Source organism: Megascapheus bottae, chromosome 3 (genome assembly GCF_031878675.1).
Source record: "Megascapheus bottae isolate mThoBot1 chromosome 3, mThoBot2.hap1, whole genome shotgun sequence".
Taxonomy (NCBI): domain Eukaryota; kingdom Metazoa; phylum Chordata; class Mammalia; order Rodentia; family Geomyidae; genus Megascapheus; species Megascapheus bottae.
Window position 1 is genome coordinate 45,773,726 of NC_143511.1, and position 16,049 is coordinate 45,789,774.

Sequence of the window (16,049 nt, forward strand, 5' to 3'; positions counted from 1 at the left end):
ACAAGATAAAAAGAAAACACCATTTAAAAAAAGGCTGCTGAAAAAGTATTCTGCAACTCTGCTGAATATGGTTTCCCTTGAGGGTCTTCTCATACCTGAAAAGCTACTATATTTATATCCTTCAAAGATGGTGCCAGTAAAAATAAAATTGAGTGATGGGATAAGTTAAGTCTAGAACCATTTCAGATGCCAAAAGGGGAAAACAGACATGGGTTTTTCTTTTTTCTTATATTAAATAATATGAACAAAAATATAGATTAGCTTCATGCAACTAGCATTGTCAGTTCACTATTTCTCTTCAGTTGGGCTTAACTAAGGAGGTTGTTCATTTGCAGCAGATTATTTTGTCCTCTGGAAACCTAAAGCACACTGCCCTTATTCTTGTCACTTTCACCACTGAAGCCTTTCAGTATCTTCTGTGGCTGCACATTGTTCAGAACACACCTAGTAACACCCTGTTCCATACTCAATTAGACAGTTTTGAGTGGAAAGAAGTAGCCTAGACCACTCAAGGAATGTGTACGTCAACCCTGGTACATATAAGACTGAAAAATAGATTGTCTAGGAATGAAAACACTTCCTGTAAAGGAAGAGACAAGAATAAAATTAGGTATACAAAAATCCTAGTTTTCATATGAAAGCAAGGTCAGTTTCAGGCAGTTTTCTGGGTAGGAGAAGGTAAAATAGGTAAATATAAATAGAATACAAATTCACTTCTATCTATAGATAAATATGCATGAATTTCATAAGAATATCCATTTATGAGTTAGATTTCTGAGCTCTTTGGGGGCATAATTTAAGACATCACTATTATGGAATTTTGCTTGCAGTGTCTTTCACTGATAATGGTTGGTCCTTATATTCAGGCAACTATAATATTAACATACTCAGGTGCATAATATATGAATATTTTACATGTGTAAGTCATTCAAGCATACTGTTTTCCAAGTTTTAATTTTCTTAAAAATATTCAGTTATATATGTTATAATAGTTTCCTACCGTTTCTTTTCTCTCCTTTCTTTCTTTTTTTTTTTTTGCCAGTCCTGGGGCTTGAATACAGGGCCTGGGCTCTAACCCTCAGCATCTCTGCACTCAAGGCTAGTGCTCTACCATTTGAGCCATAGCACCACTTCCACCTCTTTCTGTTTATGTGGTACTAAAGAATCTAAGTGCTTCGTGTATGCTAGACAAGTACTCTATCATTAACCCACTTTCCCAGCCCCTTCCTATCATTTCTAAGCTTAACTTTTCCCATTAAAATTTTAATTATATACACATATATATTCTAGAATCAAAAGGTATTTTGAGGGGAGGGAGAGTGGAAGAAAGTGAGGGAAGGGTTAGCAATGTTTGACCAGAAATGTACTCATTAAGTGTGTAACTATAACCCCACTGTACATCTCCTTACAATAAAATAAAATTAAATAAAAAGATACTTTGAGGAAAGAGAAAAAATTATACAATTTCATGTTTGGATAGAATAGTTATTCATTAAATAGATGTTTACTGAGTACCTTCTGCAGAGTGAAAGTTCCTAAAAATATATCATCTGAAGTTCTTCCCACTACCTGACGAATATAACTGTAACACCACTATATATTACCCTGACAATAAAATACAATTAAAAAAAACACTCTATTTTTATTCTTTTTTGTGTCAGTTCTGGGGCTTGAATTCAGTCCCTGAGCTTTTTTGTTCAAGGCTAATGCTCTGTCACTTAAGCCACACCTCCACTCTGCCTCTTTGGTTATTTGGAGGTCAGTGTCATGGACTTTTCTGCCTGGGCTGGCTTTGAACCTCAGTCCTCAGATCTCAGCCTACTGGATAGCTAGGATTATAAGTGTGAAAGTGTGAGTCATGGATATGTGGTAGACTACTCCTTTTTTTTTTTTGCCTCTCCAGGGCCTTGAACTGGGCACTGTCCCCGAGCATTTTGTTCAAGGCTAGTGCTCTGTTACTTGAGCTACAGCCCCACTTCTGGCCTTTTCTGAGTAGTATATTGGAGGTAAGAGTCTCACAGACTTCCTGCCCTGGCTGACTTTGAACCATGATCCTGAGATCCCAGCCTCCTGAGTAGGTTGCTACGATTACAGCATTGAGTCGCCAGTGCCAAGCTTGATAGTATGCTCTTATTTTTGAGCCAGCATCCCATTAGTTATATATATATATATATATATATATATATATATGACATGTATTTCATGTATTTATGTTGTATACTCCTTAGTAAGTTTTGCATGTGTATATATATTCTCTATGAAAAAGTACTGAAATAATAAAAATAGAAACTATAATTTTTGAATATTTTAAAGACTTGGAGAAGAAATTCAGCAATTTAGAGTAGAAAATTAGAAAGAGATAAAGAGAGAGAGCCCAGTAGATAAAAATATAAACTACCAGAAATCTCAACTGCTGGAGATCTCAAAAAATGCAAAGTTAAATAAATCAGCTTTAAAAACTCAGTGGAGGCTATCACCGATAGAATAGATGAAGCAGCAGAAGAAATATCAGAAGACAAGGGTAAGGAATTATTGTGTTTACACAGATAAGTAAGCAATCATGACTACAACTCTTGAATGAAGAAGGGGTAATGTTGTTCCACAAGAATGTACTCACGGGCCTAGTGGTACAGTGCTTGCCTAGCATGCATGAAGACCTAGGTTCAATTCCTCGGTACCACATACATAGAAAAAAGCCAGAAGTGGTGCTGAGGCTCAAGTGGTAGAGCTCTAGGCTTGAGAAAATCCAAGGACAGTGCTCAAGTGCTGAGCTCAAGCCAGGGACTGGCAAAAAACCAGAATGTACTCACTATCTTATTTAACTGTAACCTCTCTGTACATCACCTTGACGATAAAATTAAATGAATTAATTTAAAAAAGAACATTGGGATAAGAAACCAATCTAAGAATCCTAGGTATAGAAAATGAAACTAAGATATAAACTAAGTCATAGAAAACACATTGAATGCAATTATGACAAAGTGCCAAATGTGCCAAATATAGGGAAAAATATGCACATCAATATAAAGGTGTCATATACTACTGTCAAATACACAGGACCAGAAATACACACATACACACACACACACACACACACATTCACAAGCATGTGCGCACATACAAAACACCCCTCTTGACATAACATTGTAGTCAAAATGGCAAGAACACGAAATAAAAGAATATTGAATGCTACGAAGAGAAGTATAAAAGTTCCTTACAAAGGTAAACACATAAAAATTACATCAAACTCTTGTCAGAAACCCTAAAAACCAGGAAGAAAACATGGAACAGCTCAAGAAATATATCCTTCTCCGCAGCCCATGGTACTTTCTCCAAAATCAATGACATTTTAGATCACAAAACAAGTCTTAACCAATACGAAAAAAGAAAAATAGAGAAATAATATCTTATGCCTCATATCATGCAGGACTAAAAGTAGAAATGAACAGGAAGAGAATCTATAGAGGAAATACAACACATAGAGAGCAAACAATGTGCTTTGGACTGTCATTATGTCATGGGAGCAATCAGGGGAGATGAAAACCTTCCTAGAATCAAATGAAAATGAAAACAACACTTGAGATAAGGCAAAGGCAATTTTAAGAGAGAAGTGCATAGCTATACACACCTATTATATTAAACATATCAAGGAGTTCAAATAAATGACACTTCTAAAATCCAACAGACTATTAGGAAACATTTTGAATATGGAACTAACAATCAACTTTAGAAGAAATTAATAAAATTGAACCATGAGGATATAAACTGAACCAAGAAGATAAAATATTGAACCAAAATTGGACTAAGGGAATATGAAAAATCTTAAAGCATTTGTAACTTTTTATGAGCCTGCACCAATTAAAATAATCCCCAATTTTTGTTTAATTGAAAGTTAGGATTGAATTATCATTACTATGTTTAGTAAAGGAAACCAGGGGTACCTTTCTTCCAGTTGTATCTTACCCATTGAACCATGTATCATGAGGTGGTGGACATGGGGACTCAAAAATAGGCCTCCAGAATGTTCCATCATAGACTTAGAGTTTTAAAAATTACTAAAGCATTTACAACCATATTTTTGGTCATTAAAAATTATTAGTAGTACTTTTTTTGATACTGGGTCTAGTTTTGTAGTCCAAGTCTATTGTAGTCTGAACTCTTGATTCTTTCACCTTCGCCTCCCAAAAAGTGCTTAGGTTACAGGCATTCACCACCATGTCTGGCTTAAAATGATAAATTTTCGTTTAGAACAAAAGCTTTCTTCACACATCTCACTTCATCTGACAGGTGTGGCAGTCGTCATCGTCTCTTGTTTTTGTTTATTTATGATATCTTAGGCCTTCTATTATTTATTACATTCTTAAGACTTCCTCTCTGTTGATATTCCTAGGAGCTTTTATGCACACATTACACATATGATATAAAAAAAGCAATGATGTAAATGGCAGCATTCTTTGTTGTTGTTGTTATTGTTGGTGGTGGGGCTTGAACTCTGGGCCTAGGCACTGTCCCTGAGTTCTTCAGCTCAAGGCTAATGCACTACCCCTTTGAGCCACAGTGTCACTTCCAGTTTTCTGGTGGTTCATTGGAGATAAGCGTCTCAAGGACTTTCATGCCTGAGCTGGCTTTGAACCAAGATCCTCAGATCTCAGCCTCCTGAGTAGCAAGGACTGGTTATAGGCATGAGCCACACACTCCATTTTGTACACACTTTCCTACACAATTGTTTTTTTCTGGAATGGAACAGCGTGTGAAACAAGTACTGTTTATGGACATGGCCAGAAAAACAAGAGGCCAATTCTAATTATTCTAATTTGATACAATTATTGTTATAGTTAACATTTACCTGAATATTTACTGTGCTTTAGGTATATCAATGTCTTTTCATGTATCAGTACTTATTTAGCTCCCTCAAATTCTTTATAAAGTAGGAATTAACCCTATTTTATTGGTATTTTTTATTATGTATATTCAGTATATTTAGCATATCTGTTTTACCCAATAACCTTAAGTTTAAGTGAGATTCTCAGGGATTTTTGCTTTCCACTTAACAATACAAGTAAAACATTTAATATTTGTAAACTATATCTTAGGAAAGTTATTTTCTCTGTCTTCTCATAATATAAAATTCACACAGCAAATTATATAAGCACTGTTCTAGTCTGGAAGTGACACTCACCTTTTACCTGTTTATATCTCAGAACTTTTAGTATATCTACAGCACATATACTTCTCTTTAAATGTGTACAATAAGATTTTATATTTGGATTCTCTCACCCTGTTACTGTCAACTATAATCAGTACAAAATGTCATTAAAACAAAGACCCTACTGTGGTACAGATGTCACTTTGCTGTATGGTTAAAATCCAAGGATCTAAAGATGATACAGGATGCTGTATAGTTTCTGTCATTGTTTTCTCATGTAAAATGCTTTTGATATTTCACAACAAGAAGCAGGACATACTGTGAAGATTTAATGCAGGAAGCATTGGATGCTTGCTTTGTCTGTGTCCTACCCTCTCAGTTGATTTAGACTTTTACTTCTTTTTCAAATGTTGAAATTTTTTTAAAAAAATTTTTATTGTAATACATAGAGGGGTTACAATTACATTCGCCAGATAGTAGGCACATTACTTCTCATACATTGATACCCCTTCTCATGTTTTTTCTCCATTTTTCTCCCCCTCCCAATCATCTTATTTTCCCCCTTCCTTTTCCTATTTCAAATAATCAAATGTATATATAATATGCCAGGTAATATAGTCAGATATAGTAATAACATGAGATAAAGCAAAGGACAACAAAAGAGAAGAGAAATAACAGTACATTAAGAACAATAATCACACAAGATAAAGTTCTTGTTTCAATACCCTAGAGATCCTTTCATTTTCAGACTGTTACATCTATTTCTCTACAGATTTTGTAACTTTTTTTGTTGAAGGGGTGGATTTTTCATAGCTGTTCTTTAGTACACAGCTCAAATCACTTTTTAAAACTGGAAGTTAAAATTCTTTATTCCTCAGGAGATCTGTAGTTCCTTCTAATGCCATTACCATTTGGTGACTTTCTTCCTTACTTTTCAGTTCTCAGGAGGATTTCATAGAATACAGTAGTGCATATTGCCAGGAAAACTGCTTTCTGAATCAGTCACTATACTTTGCTACTCTCAAGAAATATCATATCTGGCCAGTCACATACAATTGCTTTCATCTCTAAATGAAATGCTGCTCAAAAGATTGTAAATGTTTAAGATCCCGTTTCTGAGCAAGAATTGGATTATGTTCCCTTTAGTGTTATAATGAATCGTTACATAGTATTTATTAACTGCCCTGAATATTATGACTAATAAAACTAAAAGAGGCTGATAAGTGACTTCAGTGGTAGACAGAGGGCTTCAGTTCAAAACCTAGTACCACAACAAAAGGTGGTTGTTTTTTTTTTCTTAAAGTAGAACAAATAAGAAACCAAAATAACTTGCTTTATCACCTCATACTATACCACTTGAGCTACTCCTTGTTTTGCAGATGCAGTTTTATGTCTAGGCTGACCTTGAACCACAAACTTCCGGATGTTAATCTTCTGAATAACTAGGATACAGGCTGATTCACTGGTGCTGAAGTTTGAACTCAGTATGCTAGGCAAGCACACTACCACTCCAAACTCTTAAATATTTTCTTAAAAAAATAGAAATTTGAAAAAGTAATTATTTGTCCATTTTTAGTATAATGTACATGGGAATTCAGTAAATATTTCTCTGAACTTATGAAATAGTACAGCTTTTGAAATATTGAATTGTTATTATTATTATTATTTTTTGCCAGTTCTGGTATTGAGCTCAGGGCCTGAGCACTGTCCTTGGACTTTCTCAAGGCTAGAGCTCTACCACTTGAGTCTCAGCACCCCTTCTGGTTTTATTCTATGTGTGTGGTTACCAAGGAATCAAACCTGGGTCTTTTTGTGCTAGGCAAGCACTCTGCCACTAGGCCAAACTACTGGCCTGAAATATTGAATTACTTTTAATCTTAAAATAAAAAAACTGATTCTGTTGTTACTTGCTATGAAGTGATTATCCAGGAGTGTATGCAGTACTAATATAGAATACTTCTTTTTAATTCAATGAACATTTGTGCAAGTTTTCAGGCAATTTGTATATCAAACACACAGGTGTATACACATATCATTGACTATAGATTGTCTCATTAAGATTTTTACTAGAAAAGATAAAAATAGAACCATAGTAACACCACAGTGAAATTCAGTTATCATTTGGGAGGGTTTTTTCATATATTTTTATTGTAATTAATAGAAGGGTTACATTATATTCACCAGACAGAAAGTGCATTACTTCACATACATGAATACCCTTTCTCATGTCTTGGGCCCCATTTCCATCCCCCAACCCCCACCCCTCATCTTGTTTTCCCCCCTTCCCTATCCAATTTCAAATAACCAAATACGCATTTATCCAATATATCAGATAACAAAGTAAAATACTGTAACAATATGAGATAACCAAGGGACAGCAAAAGAGATGAGAGATAACATAGTACATTAAGGACAACAATCTTATTATATGGCTTTTGTTTTTATATCCTAGAGGTCCTTTCATTTAGTGTCACACTGTATGGCCTTATGTATCTAGATTTTGTTCTATTGTAAATCTCTGCTAGTAGAGCCCAAGGTTTCTACTGATTATGACAAATGAGGGAAACCATTGAGCCTATGTTCCTTTGGGTCTAGCTTACTTCACTTAATATGAATTTTTCTGTCTTTCCATTTCCTAACAAATGGGGCGATGTTATTCTTTCTGACAGCAGCATAGAACTCCATTGTGTATAAATACCAAATCTTGTTGATCCACTCATCAACTGAGGGACATCTAGGTTGGTTCCATATCTTTGCTATGGTAAATAGTGCTGCAGTGAACATCATTGTACTAGTGGATTTAGTATGCCCTTGTTTCTGGACGGTTAGGTAAATGCCAAGTAGTGGAATTGCTGGGTCATAGGGGAGCTCTCTGTTTAGTCTTTTGAGGAACTGCCATACTGCTTTCCATAGTGGTTGAAGGAGTTTGCACTCCCACCAACAGTGTAGTAGTGATCCCTCCTGGCCACATCCCCTCCAGCATCTGTTGTTATTAGATTTTTTGATCCTGGCCATTCTAACTGGAGTGAGGTGGAATCTTAGAGTTGTTTTGATTTGCATTTCTTTTATGACCAGAGATGTCGAGCATTTCTTCATGTGTCTATAGGCCATTCTTATTTCTTCTTCAGAGAAGACTCTTTTTAAGCCTTTGGCCCATCTTTTAATAGGATGGTTGTTTCTTTGGAGATTAGTTTTGGAGTGATTCAATTTTTTGAGCTGTTGATATATTTTAGATATGAGGCCTTTGGTTGGTATAGATTTTCTGGGAGGGTTTTCTTATATTAGAGACAATATATAGTTGAAGGAATAAAGGTTTTGCTTTAGATAAATTTGAGTTTGAATTCATGCCACTGTGTGTTACTAATTGTGACCCTAGATATGCTCTCATGTTTTACTCTGTAAAGATTAGGTGACAAGTACTATCGACTTTTTATAGTTATAGTAAAAGCCACTGTGTGTGAATAATTGTGACCCTAGATATGCTCTCATGTTTTACTCTGAAAAGACTAGGTGAAAAGTACTATCGACTTTATATAGTTATAGTAAAAGCAACTAGATTAAAGCATGTAATATGCTTACTTGATTCCTGGTGTTTTTTTCCCCTTTTTTGTAATCTGAGCCTTAGAATAGTTTTGAAAGTAGATGAAAAAATGACTTTCCCTATTATATAGAAGAATGTGGAGCTCAGATTATTTGGCATTTCTTCCCAATGTAGGGCTTATACTTATGATAGAGCGAAGTCCACAACAAACAAACAAACAAACAAACGGAACTTGTGATTCTTGATCCAGTATCTCAATGGAAAATAGAAATCAATTTCTAAAAGTGGAGAGAGACCTCATATAGCATGAAATTGAACTGATTTGATAGTTTCTGATTTTTTTCTTGGTTACCATGCTGGTGATCAAAGCTAGGGCTCAAACATCCTAAACAAGTCTCTACTATTAAGTTAGGTTACATCTTCATCTCTAATAATTTTTTAATTGTGTTGTATTAATTTATTGTTGGGGTAATATATAGAAGGGTTACAGTTACATTCGTCATGTAGTAGGTATGTTACTTTTCATTGATAACCTTCTTATGTTTTTGTCCTCCCTGTCACTTTGTTTTCCCCTTTCTCTTAGGCTGTAATAATTTTGAAATGGTTTGAATAATTCCTGGTAAGGTAGATTAGCATATTTGGAAAGTTATATCATTTAGTCTTGGACAATGGAGTTCATACTGTATACTTCATTGTTTTGGTTGTATAGCTGTGTTTACGCTTTTCTTTCAGCTTAAACAAGGTGTAATCAATTCACCAGATGACTGTTAAGATTATACTTTCCAAAATATCTTTGTCCTTTTCTGGAAGGTATTTCATAGCAACCAGAGACCTTTTAATTTTCATCTTTTGTAATATTTATTCATTCATTCATTCATTCACTCATTCTTTCATTCAAAAAATGATTTAGTTATTCATTTGAACAAGTAGTTCATATGGGCTACTATCAGTCCTGAAGAAACAGAAATGTGGAGACATACTACCTGTCCTATGGAGCTCCTTAGTCTGCTAAAGAAGATAAACATATAAACTTATACATTTCTGTTAAAGCAATAAATGCAATAGTAAAAATAAGCATGAGGTACCTACCCACAGGAAATCAGAATAGAAGTTAATTGAACTTTTTTGGCTGTGTAGGGGTCTTGAAAGAGATGGTGCCTGAGCTGGATTGTTATTATTATTATTATTTTTTAATTGGTCATGGGCTTAAAGACAGTGAGATAAGAGTCTCATGGTCTTTAGTGCCCAGGCTGGCTTTGAACTGAGATCCTCAGATCTCAGCCTCCTGAGTAGCTAGGATTTACAGGTGTGAGCCACCGTGCCTGGCTGGATTTTTTTTTTAAGAGCAAAGTATTAGGTAAAAAGTTTTGAGTTTTCTATTACCTACAAGTAATTAATCTACTTCTGTCTCAGACATTGTATATGGTATGGTATTTCCTACTCTGTTCACCAAATCAATTTTCATATGCATTCAAAATTGCTTAATTATCTAGTTTCTCAATGCTTTCCATATTGAATTCAAGCCTTCCATATTAAATGTAATTTGCAAATATTCAGACTCTACTATTGTAAAAAGTTGTGGTGACAGTGAGAACATTATTTGTGTAAATAACACATTTTTAATAGAATCTTTGAAATATTTTAATTTATTTTTATATACTTAAGGTATTTTGAAAGACCTTTAAAATTATATAATAATTGGCCGTGGGCTTAAAATGCACTGCGGGTTGCTCTTGAAGAATTCTATAAAACATAGTTAAAATATAATATAGAGGTTAACCATTCTTCCAAATACTGTACTACTAAGTTATTAATAAGTTATTATCATTTACTTCTTTTATTTCTTTTATTACATTTCCTGCAACAATATGAGTAAATTTCCAAGTAATGAACACATTTATGCTTTTCTTTCAATTCAGTAATTACATCATTTGCTCTTTCAAAGGCATGGGATTATGTTAGCTCTTTGAGAACATTTGTCTTTTAGAGGATTAAATGTTTTTGAAAATACAACTAGTTTGAAGTTATCTCATTTGTATATTTTTATGTGTTTCTATTAAGATATAAATTTAGGTCAAATTATAACTTTGAATATAACCTTATTACAGAAAATAAGTGTGTCTTTTTAAAAACATATATTCTAAATTTTTAAGAACAAAAGATCAAAGTACATCTTATTTGAATAAATGCTCTGGAAAGAAGTCTTTATTATTTTTTCCCAAACTTTCTTAGAGGCACTTACTGTTCCTAATATAAATGTGAGGTTTAGAATGATTTTCAAGAAAGATGGAATTTTTTATTCTAAAATTTTAATGATTCTGCTTTCAAATTATGGAAATTCTCCTTTGGTGACAGCTTTATTTGAATTTATTTGAATTGTATGTGACATTATTTTTATTTCTTAAGGCTATGATTAAAAGTTTCATGGATGTCTACCAGCTTGCAAGCACTAGAATCGCCACCTTAGAGATGGAAATGACATCTCATCGAACTCACATTGCAACCTTGAAATCAGAGCTTCACACAGCTTGTTTACGGGAAAATGAAAGTTTACAATCAGTAAGTCCTTATATAACAACATTTTTCTCTTCTCTAACTCTTGAACCACATTTACATTTACAGTTTTGCTTATAAAAGATTATTTACTAATAAGTATCATTTGGGGGGGTTAATGATCAATCAAGCAACATAATATTCATATGGAGAAAATTTTGAAGGAAGAAAAGTAATAATGTTTCCATTGTGTCATGTATAAAGATATGCATATTGTTAACAATGCTAAAACACTAAGTCAAGATTCCTTTGTGTTTGGCAGTGCAGCTGACAGTTGGATTTGGCAATATGCATAGTTAAAGCTTGCAACTGTCTGAAGATTCAGTGTGTCCCATTAAGACAGAATATTATTAATTATGCGTATAACCAAAATGGTAATTAGAACATGTGATTATTCTCTGTAGAAAACTAGACTTATCCATAATACATGCCTAGCTCAAGATGCATGTTGTGATTCATCTATATGATTAAAATTCAGTTTCAGCACTCATTTTATGTCTTAAAAATTTTAGTCTGTGATGAAATTTGGGCCCACTTAAGACTAAAAAATATTTTCTACATTTGAAATATGTGTTTGGGGAGTTTTAAAAAATGAATATATTGTGACATAAAGGGGCGTAATAAACATTTAAACTTCTTTCTCAAACAGTAGATATGTCAAAGAGATTCAGAGGGTTACCATAATTACAATACGTTTTTTTCTTTTGGTTTGATTATAATGGCTCCTGGTGATTTATTAGAAAAAAAATACATAGCTATGCCCTGGTAGCTTACACTTGTTATCCTAGCTACTCAGAAGGCTGTGATCTGAAGATTGCTGTTGGAAGCTAATCCTGGGTTAGGAATGTCAGAGAGTCTCTTTTCTTCAGTTAACCACCCCAAACCTGGAAGAATAGCTGTGGCTCAATGTGGTGGTGGGCTAGCCTTGAGCGAAAAATTTTAAACCACTAGCCCCACCAACCCATATCTTTAATGAATCAAAGGACAAGTTAGTTTTAATGAATGGATACTTGCTTAGCTAATTAATACTGTATACCAAAAAACTCAGATAAGTTTAGATTCTAATTTCAGTCCTGTCCGTTGGTAACCATGAGGCTTGAATCATTTGTAAAATAGGTAGTAAATGGGTAAAACAGGTAGATAATATTGTTGCAGGACCTAGATGTTGGGAGGTCTAGTGAGAAGTGCTTTTTTTTTTTTGCCAGTCCAGGGGTTTGAACTCAGGGCCTGAGAACTGTCCTTGGGCGTTCTCAAGGCTAAAATTCTACCACTTGAGCCACATCACCACTTTTGTTATTTTTGTTTTTTCTATGTATGTGGTACAGAGGAATAAGAACCCTGGTCCTTGTGCATACTAGGCAAGCACTCTGCCACTAGACCAAACTCTGGGCCCCTGAGAAGTGCTTTTGATTTCACCTTACACTTAGTGAGTAGCCCCCAAAAGTCATTTATTTTTTTACTCACCATTATTTTCATAGCAAGTAATTGGATTTTATCACCACAGAAAAGCTTACTAGCTTCTAAAATTTTCAGCTGCAGAGTTCATAGATTTTTTTTTGCTTCTTATTATAGCCTTGAGATGTCAAATGGGATGCTTAATATGGAATTGAAGGAAGATGTTAAACTAGAGATAAGAATTTTAAGCTAGTGGCAGACAGATAAGACAGTTTTTAGGGGCGGAAGAGAAAAATGCCCAAGAAGGAAGCTTCCTACTGTAAAATTTTTTCTTTCAATTCCACATTGACCATCTCTTTTGATATCTCAAGATTGTTATTGTTTTTACCATTTAATGTATGGAAGCTATTGGTTAATCTTAGCACAGGTTCAACCCCAGGGCTATTAAACTATCTCAAGGATTTAGCTAATAAGTGTGAGACAGAGGGAGAGTTGTTGCAAAAGTTCAGAATTCTGGTATAGCATATTAATTTAATGCACTTAATTATTGTCTGACCTCTTATTGATCATCGTTCTCTAAAGTCTAGCTTTGGCCCCATTTAGACTATTTTTCATAATTATAAACTATTTTCATGTTTCACACATTAGCCTTGATTTCTATTTTATCATATGTGTTCTTTCAGCATTTCCTTTTACATTTAAAGGTGATTTCAAAAAGATAAAATTTAGTTTGCTTTATTTTTAGGTCTCTTACTTTAATTCAGTGACTAAATCATTTACATTTAATATAATTACTGATAGGATAGGTTTGGATTTTTGTCAAAAATTTTGTTTCATACATTTCTCCTATCTTGTTCTCCGTGTTCTGTTTCTTCTTTTAGATTATTTGAATTTATTTTAATTTATGTATTGGCTTTGTGTGTGTTGCTTCATAATTATTTTAGTGGCTTTATTAGAGATGTCTATAAAATATACATTTGATAATCTACTTGGAGTTATTGTTTTATACCTTCCAAAAAAGTATAAAGACCTTATAAGAATAAAAGTTCATTGGTTTCCTCACATTATATTGTAGGAACCAAATATATTACTTTTACATACAAAATCCCATCAGATGAGTATTGGTTTTCTTTTCTTTTTTTTTTTTTTTACCAGTCCTGGGCTTGAGCTCAGGGCCTGAGCACTGTCCTTGGACTTTCTCAAGGCTAGAGCTCTACCACTTGAGCCTCAGCACCACTTCCGGCTTTTTTCTATGTATGTGGTACCGAGGAATCGAACCCGGGTCTTCATGCATGCTAGGCAAGCACTTTAACCACGAGGCCAAACTCCCGGCCCCGAGTATTGGTTTTCTTATATATATTTTAAACTCATGAATAGTGTTCATTTATAATTACTTAAATTTTACCATGTGTGTGTTTTCTTTAATCTTGAAGATCTCGCTCACTTTTATAGATTCTAGTGCATCCTTGCATCATCTATTCTTTGCTTTCACTTCATAATTTAGTTTGATTATGCTTTTACATCATTTTGTTTTTGATGTCTCTAGTCTCTTTTATTTTAGTCTAAACTCTAAACTAGTTCTCTCTTCTAACAACTACTTCATGTATCACTGCCTCTTACGACTTTCATATAAGGCTTTAGAATAAGGTGTTCCAATGTATTGATCTAATGTTATTTATTAGCTATATAATATAAATAAATGTCAAATAAAGCAGGATTTTTTTTGTTCTCATCTTTGGGCCTAAACTCATGGTCTGGGCACAATCTTGGATCTTTATCTGCTCAAGGTTAGAGTTTGCCTACTAGAGTCACAGATCCACTTCTGGCTTTTTTGGTGGTTAATCGAAGATAAGCATCTCATGGAATTTCCTGCTCAGGTTGACTTTGAACTGCAGTCCTCAGATTTCAGCATCCTGAGTAGCTAGGATTACAGTCGTGAGCCACAGGCTCATGATTTTTGATATTTGTAATTTGTAGATGAAAATGCCTACTTTATAGGATTGATGAAAATATGAAAGAAAGGTACTGTATCTGGCATATTAGCAGATGCTCAATAAGTTTAGTTTCTTCCCTACATGTAAGAAGATTTTTTTTTTCTTACAATTCAACATGTCCTACAGGCGAACTATATACAGTTTTAAGCAATATATACTGACTACAAGGAAATCATTATATAGAGGCAAAGGAAATAAAATAGCCATTGTAAGTGCTTTTAGCATATGTCAGTACTAATGCTATTTTTTTCATTTATTTAATGAATTAACAACTCAAGGACAATGAGTGCATACTTTTTGGTTGTCATTGTTTTTTTGTAGTACTTGGGTTGGAAGTAAGGGCTGCTCAACTGCCAAGCAAATCCTCTTCCACTTGAACCACACCCCTAGATTTTTTTTGCTTTAATTTAGTTTTTCATGTAGAGTCTCCTACTTTTTTGTCCAGGCTGTCCTTGAACTATAATTTTCCTACTCCTGCTTCTGCATAGTTTGAATTACAGCTGGCCACCACAATGCCGGGCTTTTTTCCTTTTCTTTTCTTTTTTTTGGGGTCAAGTAGGTCTTGAAACTTGATCATTTCATCTCTAGCTCCTGTATCCCTGGGATATCCTTTTTACTATTTCATAAATATCTTACCCATACATCACTGGATTAGAATGAAAATGAAGTAATTCAGTAGTTGCCCAGTAAATATTCATTGCTAATCAAAATCTTTATATATGATGCTTGTTTAATTCCTTTTTTAAATTTAATTTTATTGTAAGGATGATGTTCTTTGTGACAGAGCACTTGCCTAGCCTGCATGAAGTCCTAGGTTTGATTCCTCAGTACCACAAAAACAGAAAAAGCCAGAAATGGTGATGTGGCTCAAGTTGTAGAGTGCTAACCTTCAGCAAAAAGAAGCTCCAAGCCAGTGCCCAGGCCCTGAGTTCAAGCCCCAGGACTGGCAAAATCCCTTTTCCCCAAACATATATTTATACTTTAATTTTTATAAATTGATTGATCAATTGTAGAATTGAATATCTTCAAAACTACATCCCTCTTCAGGGAATATTTTAATTTTTTGTTCAGTACCACACACTAATAAATGCTGGAGTTTAAGATTTCTCAATAGCTGTGTACTTGCCAGCACTTCTATGTTGGTCTCTGATCCACGAACTTAGACCTGTTCCAGAATTTTATCTTGAGTTGTAGTAACCAGATTAGGCTTTGAGTAAAGAGCCTTTGAGTCCTCTGCAGCCCCATAGAGAACAGAGCAACAATCAGAACTAATTACTGGTGGGTGTTTGGAAGCCAGCTTACCCACAGCTGTGGAAAAATATATTTCAATTTGTAAAATATACAGGACCAAACCCAAATTCTTCTCTTGCTGCCTATACACTACTGAATTGCTTTATTTCGTCTATGTACTGAAACAGTA

The 16,049-nt window shown here is 34.2% G+C and overlaps 1 protein-coding gene across 1 annotated transcript in view; it reads left to right on the forward strand.

Annotated features, from left to right (window-relative positions):
- Positions 1-16,049, forward strand: part of Ccdc171 (coiled-coil domain containing 171) — a 304,559-nt gene that overhangs the window by 245,649 nt on the left and 42,861 nt on the right. Inside the window, exon 25 of the mRNA XM_090330023.1 lies at positions 11,094-11,246. Within this exon, the coding sequence (XP_090186149.1) occupies positions 11,094-11,246 (153 nt within the window). The remainder of the gene's footprint in view (positions 1-11,093; positions 11,247-16,049) is intronic.